At 60.4% G+C, this 15,227-nt stretch overlaps 1 protein-coding gene across 3 annotated transcripts in view; it reads right to left on the bottom strand.

Moving 5' to 3' along the window:
• Positions 1-2,389: 2,389 nt before the first annotated feature.
• The window catches only part of EPN1 (epsin 1), a 22,055-nt gene continuing 9,217 nt past the window's right edge, over positions 2,390-15,227 (bottom strand). For all 3 annotated transcript variants that reach the window (XM_023184248.2, XM_023184250.2, XM_023184249.2), the window contains exons 3-11: positions 12,832-13,081; positions 9,459-9,583; positions 9,072-9,146; positions 8,491-8,574; positions 6,399-6,702; positions 5,676-5,786; positions 5,437-5,523; positions 3,186-3,443; positions 2,390-3,021 (exon numbers count right to left, since the gene is read on the bottom strand). In XM_023184248.2, the coding sequence (XP_023040016.1) occupies positions 2,813-3,021; positions 3,186-3,443; positions 5,437-5,523; positions 5,676-5,786; positions 6,399-6,702; positions 8,491-8,574; positions 9,072-9,146; positions 9,459-9,583; positions 12,832-13,081 (1,503 nt within the window). In that variant the 3' untranslated portion in view covers positions 2,390-2,812. The remainder of the gene's footprint in view (positions 3,022-3,185; positions 3,444-5,436; positions 5,524-5,675; positions 5,787-6,398; positions 6,703-8,490; positions 8,575-9,071; positions 9,147-9,458; positions 9,584-12,831; positions 13,082-15,227) is intronic.

Here is a 15,227-nt window from a genome sequence, read left to right as displayed (position 1 = left end):
GTCCATCTGTGCACGTCCTTGTAAAATCCTTCCCGCAAATGAACCCCGCCGCCGTCCCCCCCAACCCCCTCCGCCCTCACATCTGACGGTCTTCTTCAGCCTCCACCATCCCCAGGTGACCTCTGATCACCCTGGCCTGCCTGCAGCAAGAGTCCTGCTAGGTGGGTTCAGCCGAAACCCCGGACCCCTGAGGTTTGCGCTTCGTGATTTTCCATCCCATCCACTGATGGTGCCTGTGCCTATCTCGATGGTCCTGAACAAAGTCTTCCTTATGGCCATTTAACAAGCTGGCCGTCCCACCCTGGGGACAGAGACGCATTTGCTGTAGAAAGAGGGACACAAATACGGGGGGGTGAACCCTCAGTCGGGGACAACAGCAGACTCCCAGCATTCAACCCTGCTTGTCGCTAAGCCCAGGTGCTTGGGCCTCACGGGGGACTCTTACACGGCAGCTCCTGCTGAGCACTTCGGTGGCTGGAATATTCTGGAAAGAGGAATAAAGTAGGAGACACGAGATCCGTGGTGCTACTTAGTAATTCACACTGTAGGGAAAGGAAGATGCCGAGGATGCTGTAAATAAGCTCCGAATTTATGTGCAAGCCTCTGGGTTTTTCTCTTGTGTTTTCAATAGTCTTGTTTTGCCAAATGAGGAAATGGTGGGGAGAACTGAAGCCTTACACCTTTAACCCTTCCACTGGACTAAGCCCAAATGTATCATTTTATCTTCTTCCTCCTCAGCTTTTCTGAAGAGAAAGGGAGTGAAGGCATGGCACTGCGAAATCATGAAACTCATCCTTAACTTGGTGAATGGAAGGTCTGACAAGTGAGGGGCCGAGGAGCTACGACCCTGTGGAGAGACCAAGATTGCCAAGAGCGGGGCTCACCTCCCCTTTCCCTGTGATCCCACTCAGAGCTGCCTTCGGCTGGCTCTCCATGCCCTGGGGAGCTCCCCCACCACATCCGCCTACAGCAGCAGGGTCTCGGAGAGCCCAAGCGTAAGGGACGCTTGCTGCTGCCCAGGAACGGCACCCCGTTCTCTGATAACAGCCATTTCCTCCCGGGAAATGACTCCCCCACAACATACCCAGGCCGGGTGTGAGAAGAGGGCTTCCCCTCCCTGGCTAAGGAAGGGAGATGCTCCTCTGCAACTGAACCTGTAACCAGCTGACCCCAAAGTTGCTGTGTCCCTGGGCCCCACCCCTTCCTGCATGGCGTTGTCAGCAATTCCTCCATCAAGTCCCCCACCCTCCAGACACCCTGGTCTGCAGCGGCAAGTGGAGGCCAGAGAACATTCCGACACAGGTCATGACCCAATTAACAGCAAATAACAGAACCCCAACCTCACGTCACCCCGATGGCACTTCTTTTGCTCTGCAATCCCCAGGTGACGTAGGTCCACTAGGGAGGGGGCACACAGGGTGGCCACCAGGCCGCTTGGACACCACAGTTACGTCCCTCTCAGGGCCTCCAACCCTCTACTGGGTGGGTGCTCCCCGGACCCCGAGCCACAGCAGCAAGTGTCCCTGTGACACAGCTATCTGGCCCCACCCTGAGCCCAGAGCATCTCCGGGCAGAAGGGGCAAGAAGTCTGACTCCAGGGGTCTGGCCCCACACAGCCTGCACCCCAGCACAGCCTGCACCCCAGAACCTCTGAGACAAGAGCTGTCGGAGTCACTGAGGGAGCCAACCCAGCCATCAGGACTTGACCCCAGGGGATCATGGAGGGAGACCCCACATGGACGAACAGCCTGTTCCACTTCAAACAGACACGGCCAGATCCCCGTCACTGAGGCCCTGGCTGTGCGGCCTGCAACAAGCTGTCACCTACCCCTGGAGATAACAGCAACATCTGCTCACAAGGCGGCCCGAGGCTTCTCTGGGATGATCCCATCAGGTGTGGTCCAGCCCAGGACAACAGCACAGACGACAACCATGAGGCGCCTGGTGGTTCACTCAGCTCAGCCGACAGAGGCTGACCCGGTTTCCGGGAGTGCAGGGATGGATTAGTGATGCTTGCGGTGGGCCCACGTGATGGCGATGGTGACCTGTGTTGCGTATGTGCCATCCCTCAGGATTCTTCTCCCTGAACCCCAGTGCACTTTCTGACCTCATCCTAGTGTTCCCTCAACACAAGAGCGAGGCCTCCTGCACTGGGAGCGTCTGGCCACGCATGGCCTCCTGCCCACCTGGACCTGCGTGGGCTACAGCTCTGCCAGGCCTCGCACCGTCCACCCTCAACCCAGCCACCCCTTGACCCGGAAGGGTCAGGGAAAGCAGGACTTCTGAGACAGAAGGGCTGGATCCCAGGCACCCCGAGAGAGCGATGGGATGGAGCCCTGCGTCCCCATATGAAAGGCTCTGGGGGACACGTGAAATCACAGATGGGAAGCTGGGGGAGCCAAGCCCGTGGGAATTGCCATTTATTCCCCAAGTTGCCAAAATCATCACCAAGGATTCACCGAGGGTGCGTGGGGGGGGGGGGGGGGGGGGGGGGGAAAGGAGGGTCAAACACTGACTGGGGGTTGAGAGTTTGGAGGGAGGGGGAATGGGTGGGGGCCCCAGCCGCCCCTCCCCCTTCTAATGCCACAGGAAAGGGGTCCTCCTCTGGCCAGCTCCCCTCCCCAGGCCCCAAGTCCAGTTTCTCTCCGGGGAGGTGGGGTGGGAAAGGAAGAGGGTGTAGTGTGAGTGGGCCCCAGGAAGGGGAAGGGCACTGGGGGCAGGGATCCCCCATTTCACATGCACTCACAACACTGATCTCCCAGGGAGCCAGAATGGGGCAGCCGGATGGAGCCAGGCCCCCTTCCGCCCTGGATTATAGGAGGAAGGGGTTAGTGTTGGGGGCCGGGGGGCCTGGGGGCATCATGGGGGGCAGGCCAGGGCCCCCGCCAAGGGGAGAGATGTATGTGGGTGGTGCTCCAGGGACAGGAGGCACAGGACTGAGACGGAGCTGGTTCAGGGTGAGCGTCGCAGGGGGCGCAGGCTGGAAGGGGTTGGTGACGGAGGGGCCAGTGGCTGGGCCTCCTGCAGGAAGACAAGGTCAGAGACACGGAGTGCAGTCAGTGGCACAGCTCACCTGTGTCCATCCAGCACCTGCAGGCGAGGGGCGAAGCATCCCTGCCCTGTGAGGCACCTGCTCTGGTGGAACCCACAGGGAGGACTTGGGCAGGCGATGGGCCCACACTCACCGCCTGGCAGGAAGGGGTTGGAGGCTTTGGCTCCAGACGGCGTGGGGCCCGGCCGGCTCACCAGCGAGTCCAGGTCGACGAGGGCTGCATTGGGCCCCAGGAATGACTCTGGCGTCTTCCGGGTGGGGGGCGTGGGAGTTGGTGTGGCTGCAGGTGGGGGGCTGCCCACAGCCTCCGCCAGAGATCCCCTGACCCCACTCATGTCAAACGCCCCAGGGCTTCGGGCCGGCACCTCTCCCGCCAGCAGCTCCAGCTCTCCTGAAAGGAGCCGGGAAAGGGGCTCAGATAGGGCAGATAGCAGCAGCACTCCAACCTGGGAGCAGTATAGGCCATCATAGGGGGCGCGTCAAAGAGACTGGTGCCCAGAGGCCTCGGGAAAGAGGAACTGAGGTGCAGAGCAGAGCAACGCTTGCCCAGGCCAAAAGCTTGCATGTCAGCCCGGATTCCCACAAGGTGGGTCTGATTCCAGTGAGCAAACGCAAGAGGGATGACGGAAGCAGGTGTCACCCTCTGACAACCACAAGGCAGCAACTGCTTCAGGGAGGGGCTGTCCAGGGTCTCTAGGCCCACAGGGGAAGGCAGCGGGGGCCTGTTCGCAGGTGCCTCCAGGCTCAGAGGAGCCTGCCCTCAGACGCTCCTTGAGTACACAGCCCCAGCGGGAGCTTCCAAGTGGACAGACAGCGCAGACACGTGTTCCGGGCCGGCGTGAAGACGTCTGTTGGCTGGAGGTCTTTTTTTTTAGACGGAGTTTCGCTCGTTTCCCCGGATGGAGTGCTGTGGCGCAACCTCAGCTCACTGCAACTTCCACCTCCTGGGTTCAAGCGATTCTCCCGCCTCAGCCTCCCGAGTAGCTGGGATTACAGGCATGTGCCACCATGCCTGGCTAATTTTGTGTTTTTAGGAGAGAGGGGGTTTCAGCCACGTTGGTCAGGCTGGTCTTCAACTCCTGACCTCACGTGATCCACCCCCCTCGACCTTCCAAAGTGCTGGGATTACAGGCGTGAGCCACTGTGCCTGGCCTGATTCTCTTTTTAAATAGATTTAACAATTCTATCTACTGTTGAAAAAATACACACATTTGTATGGGACAAAAAAAGGCCTAAAAGAAGGAAAACTGCAGGCTGGAAGACTGCTCTGTGTTAACCTAGATAATGAGAGGAGGGGAGTGCAGGCACAATTCACTCCCTGCTAGCCGCCCGCCTTTCATCAGGGGAAACAGGTTTCTGTACCACAACCTGTGCCTCAATAACAGCTCACTTAAACAAAAAAAAACCAAGAGATCAGGCTAACATGACTCATCCTGGGACAGACAGGTGCCAGCTGAGGGCCATGGTGAAGCACTAGTGGCCACAATGACCTCAGACACTCCTGACGGAGTAGCCACTCAGGGACTCAGCAGATGGGCCTGTCACAGGCGGTGGGCACCGGCTTACGCCAGCTGAAAACCCCAAGAAGCCAGGGCAGCTAAAGGCAGCACCCTGGCCAGCCCTGGAGCCACCAGCAGACGAGTGGGGACCTGGAAGGGGAGCCTCGGCTGCCTTCCAAACCTGTCCATGCAGCTCACTGCACAGGACAAGACAGTCCCTGTTCTTCGACACATTTGGAGAGTTTGCAAGGCACTCAAGCGATGTGGAGGCAGAGACGGGTCAGAGGTCAACATCTGGGTGGGAAACCTTGAGAAGAATTCTGTTTTTCTCTAACTCTGGAATTTCTCTAAAATCCAGATGCACACTTTTTAAAGACAGGTGGATGGTTCTGGCCCACTCTACCCAAGTCAACTTTTCTTTTTTTTTAATTTTTTTTTTATTTTTTTTTTTGAGACGGAGTCTCACTCTGTCGCCCGGGCTGGAGTGTAGTGGCCGGATTTCAGCTCACTGCAAGCTCCGCCTCCCGGGTTCCCGCCATTCTCCTGCCTCAGCCTCCCGAGTAGCTGGGACTACAGGCGCCCGCCACCTCGCCCGGCTAGTTTTTTTGTATTTTTTAGTAGAGACGGGGTTTCACCGTGTTAGCCAGGATGGTCTCGATCTCCTGACCTCGTGATCTGCCCGTCTCGGCCTCCCAAAGTGCTGGGATTACAGGCTTGAGCCACCGCGCCCCGCCCCAAGTCAACTTTTCATCCTTAAGTCCAGCCGGCCCTGCCTGGAGCAGGACAGAGACAGCCGGGTATGGGGCTCCCTCTGGCTGCTGGGAAGGAGGGCTGAAGAGCTAGGGGGGCTCCCTCTGGCCGCTGGGAAGGAAGGCAGGGGCTCACCCGCGCTGCTCCCGGAGGTCGGCAGTGCCGTGCGGAGTCGGTCGAAGTCAGAGAACTCATCGGGCTCCGTGTCGAATCCCCCGGCGGCTGTGGGGTCAGGATGTTCTGCTCAGCCCCTCCCTGGGGCCCCGCCTCAGCCCCCGCCTGCAGTCCAGGCATCCACCCTTCCTTAGGATGCTCGACTCTAACATCTCCCACTCACTCCCGCCCGGCCTCCACTCCCACCCCCACTGCAGTACCTGTGGTGCCATTGGTGCTGGGTTTGGCAGGTGACCCTCCCCAGGGATCTGAGAAGGCTGGAGCTGGTGTCCAGGGATCGGAGGCTGCGGGTCCACTGACTGGGACCCCACCTGGGTGAGGACAGAAGAGCATGAGGAGCTGGCAACCTTGACTGTCCAGATGGCCAGGGGGGACCATTGCCTCTGAATCTGTGGCTGTTCACACAAAAGCTCCCTCGCTCCCAGCCTCCCGCACACAAACTCAAATTCCAACTGGGCATCACGGCCAGGCTCTGCCCCTGGGACCCCAGCTGGGGTGAGGGGCTTCCCCGCAGCCTCTGCCAGACCTACCCAGCCCTCCCTCAGCTCCCACAGCTCCCCCACCCCTCCCCTGTCCAGCTGGGTGTCAGGCCTTTCTCCACCCGCACCTCCCAGCTCCACCCACCGCCCTTCCCAGATGCCTACATCGCACAGGCTCTGCCCTGGCCGCAGCCTCTGTGCCCCTTGGCTGAACTGCCATCCCCTCCCCACAGCACACCCCCATGTCCTCCAAGGCACAATCTCACACGCCCTGTCCTGGGCGGTCTCATCTGACCCCCTCCCTTACCCCCTCCCCTGTACCCAGGATGCCCCCACTACTGCCCGGCGCCACTTGGCTGCATCTGTCCCTGTCCAAGGGCACAGCCAACCAAGGACAGGTGCACACAGGCATAGAGGCCGCACGCAAGCGGGCCACGCACTCACCATCAGAACTTCCCCATGGATCCGGCGTGGGCCCCTCCCCAGCTGCAGGGGCTGGGGTCCCACCCCAAGGGTCAACTGAGGGTCCTGCAGGGGCAGCAGGCCTCCAGGGGTCCCCAGAGGCTGGCGTGGGGGCCGGACCTCCCCAGGGATCAGCAGCCGGAGGGACAGGGGGGCCGCCCCAGGGGTCCGAGGTGGGGGCAGCCGTGGGGACGGCAGCAGCCATGGGTGCTGGGCCCCCCCAGGGGTCTGTGGTTGGGGGAGGAGCTGGGGCCGTGAAGACGTCAGCAAGGTCCATGAGGGACGACTGTGGGGAGAGAAGAGGAGCGTGAAGAAGTGGTGGGAAGCCCGGGACAGGGACCAAGCTGGGGCCCGTCGCTGGGGAGGTGGCCAGGCCCTGGGTGTCCAGACAGCAGCCATCCGGAAGGCGTAAGAGGGAGGCAGGCCCCAAACACACCACCCACCCTCCCTCCTCATACGTCCTAGGGTCGGCCCACCCCTACCCACCTCCCCCACCCCAGGGAGCCCCAAAACAGGCCACACCCCTGCCCCACATCCATTCTCCACACACAGCAGGGCAGCCCCTTAACCCCACCTGCTCCCAGGTCCTTGCCCAGCTCTGACTGAGGATGGAGGCCAAGCCTTCCCCTCACTCACCCCAAAGCAGCTCAATCCTCCCTCTGCCCACTATGCCTTCTTCAGTCAGCCCCGCCAGTCCCTGCTCCATGCCCTTCCCTGGGAAGCCCTCCGTGAACCCCACTCAGGTCACCCTGAGCACCTCTCATGATGCCCCTACCTTGCCCTGCCGTCACCCCACAGTCACCGCAATGCAGGCCTTCCCACGCCACACGCACACGCTGCAAAGTCCTCCCGTCACCCACAGTCACCGCACTGCAGGCCTTCCCACAAAGCACGCACACGCATGCAAAGTCCTGTGTTTTGGAGGTGCCACACGACAGGCACAGCTAACCAGAGCCCCTGTCTCAGAAAGTGCAAGTGCCCCCAACAGACTCATGCACACATCTCCAGTCAGCACCATGAGGCAAAGGCCCCAGGGGGATGGGAGGGGAAGAAGAGCTGAGTCCAGGGCAGGGCAGGAGAAGAGATGGGTGAGATCTGGTGCTCCTCCAATGGGGCAGCCCTTACTGGGGTCACTGAGCTGTGGGGGACACTGGTAGAGATCCCTTGGCCGAGGCCAACATAAAGAGGCTTTCCATCTACCAAGAAAGTCCCACTGTGCCTATCACTTACGGCCACAAGCTATGTGTCGCCTCCCATGGAGAGGGCGCCTGTTCCCACCCCTCAAACCTGGGCTGGCCTCAGGACCTGCTGAGAGCAACAGCAGTGCACAGGCTGGGGAGCCAACTCCAACCCAGCCCGATGAGCCTATTCTGGGGGGCGGCAGCAGCGGCTGCTGTGCTGTGAGGACACTCGGGACAGACTAGTAACTGGGGAGAGGCCAGGGGAGGAGGCTGGAGGGCAAGGCCAGTGTGGACGTCCTGGGCCCAGAGCCTGAGTGACCTCCGCTCTGACACGAAACAAAACCAGCCAGCCGGGCCCCGTCACAGAGAAGTCCTGAAGCGCGACCTGAAAGCGCAAGGTTGTGGCAGGGTTTGCTCCTCCGCTGCAGAGCACAGGAATGCCACAGAAACACTGTCTGCAAGGGCGGGACCGTGCCTCCTCGCTCACCAACAGGCCCTGCTGTGCAGCACATGGCATGGCACCAAGGAGGTGCCCAAGAAAGTGTAACAGATGGGCGAGCCCTGCACCCTCCTCCCTGTGGTCATGTCAGGCTGTTGACCTATTCTGGGCCTCCCCATTCAGCTGTGGGCCGGGGGTGGCCCTCATGGTGCTCGGCCCGAAGAGGGATGGCCAGTGCTGACCACAGAAGGTGGCCGCAGGGCAGCCTGGTCAGTCACCAGCCTCAGCCCAGCAGGGAGGGAGAGGCAGTGAGAGGCCGACCGGGCCTGGAAACCCAGTGCCCAGCTCCAGGACCTTGTGTTTCAGCCTCTGCTCCAGGGACCTGGCCATGCAGGAGTGAGCAGGGGACGGACGGACACCTGCGGGCAGGGAGGGCAGAACAAGCCCCGCTCACCTCCTCCTTGCCCCCGGTCTCTCTCTTGCTCTCCTCGATCGCCATCTGCAGCCGCAAGTCATCCCCGCGACGGATCCGCTCCTCCTGTTGGCGCACGGGCAGTGGCCAGGGAGACGTCAGAACGTGGGCCGTAGGCAGATGCCACCTCAGCCCGGAAGCCCCAGCAACCCCTCCCACCCCAATGAAGGCGGCTGAAGGATTCGATGGGATGCGGACAATGTATGAAATGGGGATGGGGCACCTGGGTCAAAGGTCGGGTGGGACACGGGGATGAGGGGAGTGGGGTGCTGTGCTGGGGCACCCAGGGAGGACAGGCACCCGCCTCGGTGGTGTCTCCTGCATTGGGGGGAGGAAGGGACCCTGGTCACCCAAGCAACCTTGGCATGGCTGCGCTGGCCGCCACCCAGGCTCTGTCTGACCTGAGGTCCTACATCCTACGGCTGAAGGTACTGAGGTTTCAACATGCGTGAGCCTGTGGGCTTTCCAGCCCAGCAGGATGGTGGGGGGTGACTTAGGAAGGGGCGATGGGGCTGGTCTGAGGGGAGTCCCTGGCAGGGCAGGGACAGGGAGGCTGCTCTGACCTTATCATGCTCTTCTCGGCTCAAACTAAGGGCCAGCTGGAGCTGGGCGTCGTCCTCGGGGCCGCAGGATGGGGGCTGGGGGAGAGAGAGTGTGAGGGGCGTGGCGGGAGGGGCCAGAGCCAGAGGCAGAGGCAGAGGCAGAGGTAGAGCCAGAGTCAGATAGGGTCAAAGAAAGAGAGGCCTTGGGGTCCCTGAACCAGTGAGGGACAGGCAGAGAGTGACACGCAGAGGGACGGGGGTGAGGATGAGGCAGGACTGGGGAGGAGACGAGTGACAGCACGTGGAGCAGCGACAGTGAGGGCCAGGCCCGCGTCGGGCTGGGAGGCAGCCAGAGGTGAGACATGGAGGCGGGTGGCGGACAGACAGCCCCAGCTGCACGCCCAGTACCTGGTCAGCCTCCTCCTTGCTCATGGCCAGGGCCAGCTGGAGCTGCAGCTCCTCCTCCCCACTGCTCTGTGGCCATGCCTGCTCCGCCTCAGGAGGGGGGCCCGAGCCCACAGCTGCTGATGAGGCTGGAGGGCAGGGGAGAAACGCGTGAGACCCAGACCAGGGAACGAGAGGCAGGAAACCCCACAGCCTAGACAGACGGGGGCTTCTGTGTTCAACCCCATCGCCCAAGTCCCCCACCCTACAACCTCTGAAGGCCACGACTGGGACCGAGAGGCAGAGACCAGACACCAGGTGCTCAGAGGAGAAAGGGTGGGGATGCAGGGTCCCTGGGGAGGGGGGGCGCAGGCAGCCCCACCCATGGGAGGGGCCAGGCATCAGGGAAGGACCAGAGCAAAAGTCAGTCCGATAAGCAGATGGGGAACCCCAGGAACCTCTGAGCCCTGCCACCACCAGGACTCCTCGCGTGCCTGGGGTCTGTCGCTGGGCCCCTGGGGAATGGGAGGTCCTTCCTCCCGGGTCTCCCAGGCCTGTGTCCAGGGCTTGCGGAGAATGATAGCTCTGGCAGGGAACAACTGGAATTCAGAGTGGGAGAACAGCGTCTGCTGAGACGGCAGGATGCAAGGCCTGGTCAGGGTTGGGGAGTGGCCAGTAGGGAGCCCTTGGTTCCAGGAGCAGGAGGGGAAGGGAGAGAGAGGGGACACAGGAAGGCAGGGCCGGACCCTCCAGGAGGGCGCTGAGATATCCCCGGCCTCCACTGCAGCATCCTCTCAGCGACCTCCACCTACCCTCAAACTCTGTCCTGACACTGTTCTCTCCATCCTCAAGGCCTGTGGACCCTAGGCCCCCTCCAGTGTAGAGAACAGGCTCCAACCAGGCCCCAGGCCCGCCGAGCGCGGGGCCATCGCCCCAGCCTCCAAAGCCCCAGGGTGGACCTTGCCTCTCCTGCCCCGCCCTCCCCACCCTGTGCACTCGTCAGCAAGTTCTGTCCGCTCCAGCTCCAAGACGCCTTGCACCTGTGTTCTATACTTCTGTCGCCGCCCAACCCACTCCCCAGGCCCAGGCCTCTCCCTGAGGAGCAGGCCTTGGCTCCCCTCGCCTGGAGCTGCAGCAGGCAGCTGTCTGGTGGCCCCACCTGTACCAGGTTCAGGGGCCCCCAGGCTGGCCCCCGTGCAGTGTGCCCAGCAGGACTGGGTGCATGGTATGCCCAGGGAGCACGTGAGTGGCAGGGCGGGGCCAAAGGGTGACCATCTGGGGTTATGAGTGAAAAAGGATGAGAGAAGCAGCAGCGGTTGATGGATTTGGGTGGGTAAGTGGCCGTCTGGGGGGATGGGCAGATGGAAGGGCAGCGTGGGGCACAGGTGAGGCCGGGGCACAGGGAGGACCACACTCCTGGGGCCCCTCCTCCTCTTCCCTGCCCCTGCGACTTCCTCCTAAGCTCTGAGGACTCTCAGTGGTGGGTGCTGGGAATCTACACCCCATTGGCCAACCTCTACCTTGCAAATGCCCCAAACCCCCAGCCCCGTGGTGGCTAAATCCAACGCCCAGCAGCCCTGAGGGCCGCACCTCCCACATCACAGGTAACACCGGCACCCAGCCAGCAACACCGCCTTCCCCTCACCGGATCACCCAGCCTCGGATCACCCAGCCTCGGATCACCCAGCCTCGGTGCTGTCCGGGGACCACAGGCCCTTCCCCGCCCACGGGGGGTCTCGGCGCACTCCCTAGCTGCCCCCAACCTCCTCCCCAGCCACAGCCCTCCACACAGCTCGCTCCAGGACAGGGGCCAGCACACCACAGTGGCAGCCGCAGCTGGCCTGAGAAGGTCTGAGAAAGGCCTTTACGTTTTTCAATGGTGGGAAAAAATGAACAGAATGCACCAAGATGGGCGAAAACTTGAGTACCCTTAAAAAATTAAATAACAACTGAAAACTCTCAAAAAGACATGTGAAAACTACATGAAATTCAAATTCCAGAGTCCTTGGTGAGTGTCAGAGGGGCGCAGCTGCTTCCCAGCAACCGCTGGCAGACAGGGCCAGGCCGCTGGGATGGGAAGGCATGGCCAGCAACGCAGAGGACGCTGGCTCTGGCCCTGCACAGAGTCTGACCACCCCCGAGCCAGGATCTCCCACCCTCAGGCCACTTCCCTGAGGCTCCCGCTCTCCTCCCAGCTCCTGCCAACGTCCCTCCTCAGTCCACCCCAACCCCGCTGCCCACCTGCCTGCCTCAAGCTGACTAGCCCCTCTCTGCCGTCCACACTCCCTCCTGGTGTCCCCAGCTCTGAGCACTCCCACGCCACGCCAGCTTCTTCCCTCCACTTCACACTCTCTGCTTTCACGCCGTCTACCAGCTCCTGGGTCCTTACTCTGGAGTTCTGGGCAGGGCCGTACACACCCCATACACCCATGTATCCCCATGGTGCTGCACGGTGATCCCAAATGAGACCTGTCCAAACAGAAGGCCTAGACTTCCCCAAACAAGTCCCGTCCCTTGAGCCGGACCCCATGGGGGCCACAGGACCTTTGTGCTGTCTGCGCAGGCCTGGCTGACCCACCTCCATCTCCAGGGCAGTGCTCTAGCGGCCCTTCCCCATCTCACGCACCCCCACTAACTGAGGCACCTCCACTCTTCCTGGAGAGAAGAGCCTCGCAGACATTCTCCCACCTCCCTCCCAGTCCTGAGCAGCAGGACTAGTCTCTTCACAGCTGTGAGCCCGCGACCAGCATAGATCACACTTTCCGGCACAGTCCAAGGCCCACACACCCATCACATAACTGGAAATGTTTCGTGGGACAGATCTTGGCCTGACGATGTGGGAGGCAGTATTTCAAGTTTTGTTTTCAGTGCTGGTAACCACCCACCAGACTGAGTCCTCCACCTCCGGAAGGCATTGTCAAGGCTCCTAATGCAGGCCCAGATGCCTGGTGCAACCTGCAGGCCCTGGCTCTGGCCTTCCTTCTGTGCCCCTTCCAGGCCACCCTCTGCCTCTCTGATGTTCCCCTCATCTCGGCGCAGACAGAAGCACGGCACCCTCGGGGGTCACTGTGTGACTGTCCCCTCAGAGCCCTGTCCCCAGCACTGACCGCCCTGAGGCCCTGAGCCTATGGGGAAGTGAAATAAAAGTTCCCAATTCTAGACCTGCCCTGGGGCACAAGGCAAGAGGCAGGGAGGGTCCCAGAGCTGCTGCATGGGAGGTGCTAAGGGAAAAAAGGGCACAAGTGGGACCAGAGCAAGGGTCGCAGGTGAGGAGAGGAAAAGGGGGATGCCTCAGTCCCTCCTGGCTGGGAGGGAGGGAAGCGGGCGGCTGGGTGCTGGGAGCCGCAGCAGGCAGAGGACAGACTCTAGGCCGTCAGGGGCCGCAGGGAGGGCTCACCCGTGGCGGTCTGTGCCAGCTTTTCCTTGGTCTTGAGTGCATGTGCCCGCTCCTCCCGCAGCCGGTCCTCGTCGCGCAGCAGGGCCACCAGCTGCTTGGCTTTCTCGCGCACGTTCACGCCCTGGTCCTTGCCGTCGCGGTCCACGTACTGGAAGTCCTTCAGCGTCTGCACAGCGTACATGTTCTCCTTACACTGCTGTGACACGCGCTCTGAGCCGGTCTTGATGAGGTACTCCATCAGCGTCATGGCCTGCGGGCAGGCACAGGGATGCCCGGTCAGCACGCTGGGCAGGCACCGCAAGGCGGGCTGGAGACGGCCCAGGCCCCGGGGCAGCTGACTGGGTGCAAGTCCCACAACCCACCTGTCCCCACCGAGTACGACACGGCCCCATGCTGTGACGGGGACCAGCCGCAGAGGGACTGCGCTCAGCGACAGACACCAGCACAGTAGGCCACACGGCCTGAGATTCCGTCGACATGAATCATCCAGAACCGGCAAATCCAGAGAGAGAGAGAGTGGACTATGGGTTGCCAGGGGTGGAGGGAGGCATGGAGAGGGAACACCTGAAAGCTATGGGTTTTCTCTCTGGGGCGATGAAGGAGTTCTGAAGCTGGACAGAGGTGGTCGCACAGCACTGTGAATGGGCCGAATGCCACTGAACTGTGCGGTATGAAGAGGACCGCAGGCTGCAGGAGCTCCATCTCAATCCAAATAAAACAGGAAATGGCAGCTGCAGGCACCACAGCCACCGTGGGCATTACCTGGCGTCCCGGAGCCCTGTCTATTTCTCTGCAACTAAAATCTAAAGTAACATGGCCAAGAAAACCACATTAGTTAAATCACAATGAAGGGGGTCTTAGTATTCAGTTTGAAATGTGTCAGTATTTCTGACTGTAAAACCTCACACTGGTATTAACAGCCTGGAGCAGTAGTTTGTCACCTCTGCAAGAAGGGGAAGAGATCCACGCAGGGGCCCACGTAGGCCTGGGTTCTCTCGGGAGGGGGACCCAGGTTCCACACCACCAGGAGCAAGAGGACAGGGCAGAGGGAACACGATCGTTCAATCTGCACCCTGTGGTATGTTTGCATTTTATAATATGACAACAAACTTGCTTTCAACAAGTTGAAATTTATAGTGGGGGCGGGGGGGCCAAGGTCTCTGTGGCTCTTCCTAGCTCAGGCTCAAGTCCTGGGCTTGAGGGGTCATGGCCCCCTTAAGGCTCTGCAGGGGGTGTCTTGGTCACTGACCTCAGAAAAAGGCACACCTTTGATTTTGCAGGTGATTCCAGGGCCTTCACAGAGCCACAGAAACCCACCCAGGACTCCTAGGGGAAGAGTCAGCTATCACAGCTAAGCTCCGTCTGAACCAAGGAGAAATGTGCCAGAAAAGATGCCAGGGCCATTCATATCTCCTCACCCTCTGAGGCAGCTGGACCTAGCTCTGGTAAGGCCTTTCAAAGGTGTGTTAACAGCATTTACAGTGTAATCAGAGATTAGTCTTTAACCGGCCCTCAAGGTATTTACACAAAAAGAAGGAGGAAAGAAGATAAGCCATTTCTATGCTTTTATCACACCCTAAGCCAAGAGGCAGTCCCAGGTCCACAACTCCTGGGACCCTTGTGTTTTGGAATTCAGAATTTTCCTGAGTTCAGACCAGGAAAACAACGCACATACAACACATAAGAGAACGCTCCAGGCAGAGTCCTGCTAATAGCCACATTACTGCGGGACCAGCAGACACCATATAAACGACCTCACTTCAGTCTGGGTCAGACTTTGTGCCAAATGGATCATGAAACACTTTTGTTTCCAGAGCTCTCTGGACTTTTGTTATTGCAGCTAAAAAGATTGTGAAGTGGGAAAGAGTGCGAAAACCCACCCACAGTGAAATGCATAAACTATGGTACACTCACACAGTGGGACTACCACACACAATGAAATAAAAAATAAACGAGGCCAGGCGTGGTGGCTCAAGCCTGTAATCCCAGCACTGTGGGAAGCTGAGGCAGGTGACCACCCGAGGTCAGGGATTCGACACCAGCCTGGCCCACATGGTGAAACCGTTTCCACTAAAAATACAAAACAATTAGCCAGGCATGGTGGCGCACCCCTGTCATCCCCGCTCGCCACTCAGGAGGCTGAGGTGGGAGGACCCCTTGGATGGGGGAGGCAGAGGTTACAATCAGCCAAGATCACGCCACTGTACTCCAGCCTGGGAGACAGAGTGAGATTCCATTTAAAAATCAATAAATAAGGCCGGGTGTGGTGACTCATACCTGTAATCTTACTACTTTGAGAGGCCGAGGTGGGTGGATCACAAGGTCAGGGGTTTGAGACCCGCCTGGCCAACATGGCAAAATCCCATCTCTACTAAAGATACAAAAAAGTAGCTGGG

Source organism: Piliocolobus tephrosceles, chromosome 21 (assembly GCF_002776525.5).
Source record: "Piliocolobus tephrosceles isolate RC106 chromosome 21, ASM277652v3, whole genome shotgun sequence".
In the NCBI taxonomy this organism is placed as follows: domain Eukaryota; kingdom Metazoa; phylum Chordata; class Mammalia; order Primates; family Cercopithecidae; genus Piliocolobus; species Piliocolobus tephrosceles.
Note: the sequence above shows the minus strand (reverse complement) of the source record. Positions and strands in the feature narration are given on the sequence as shown.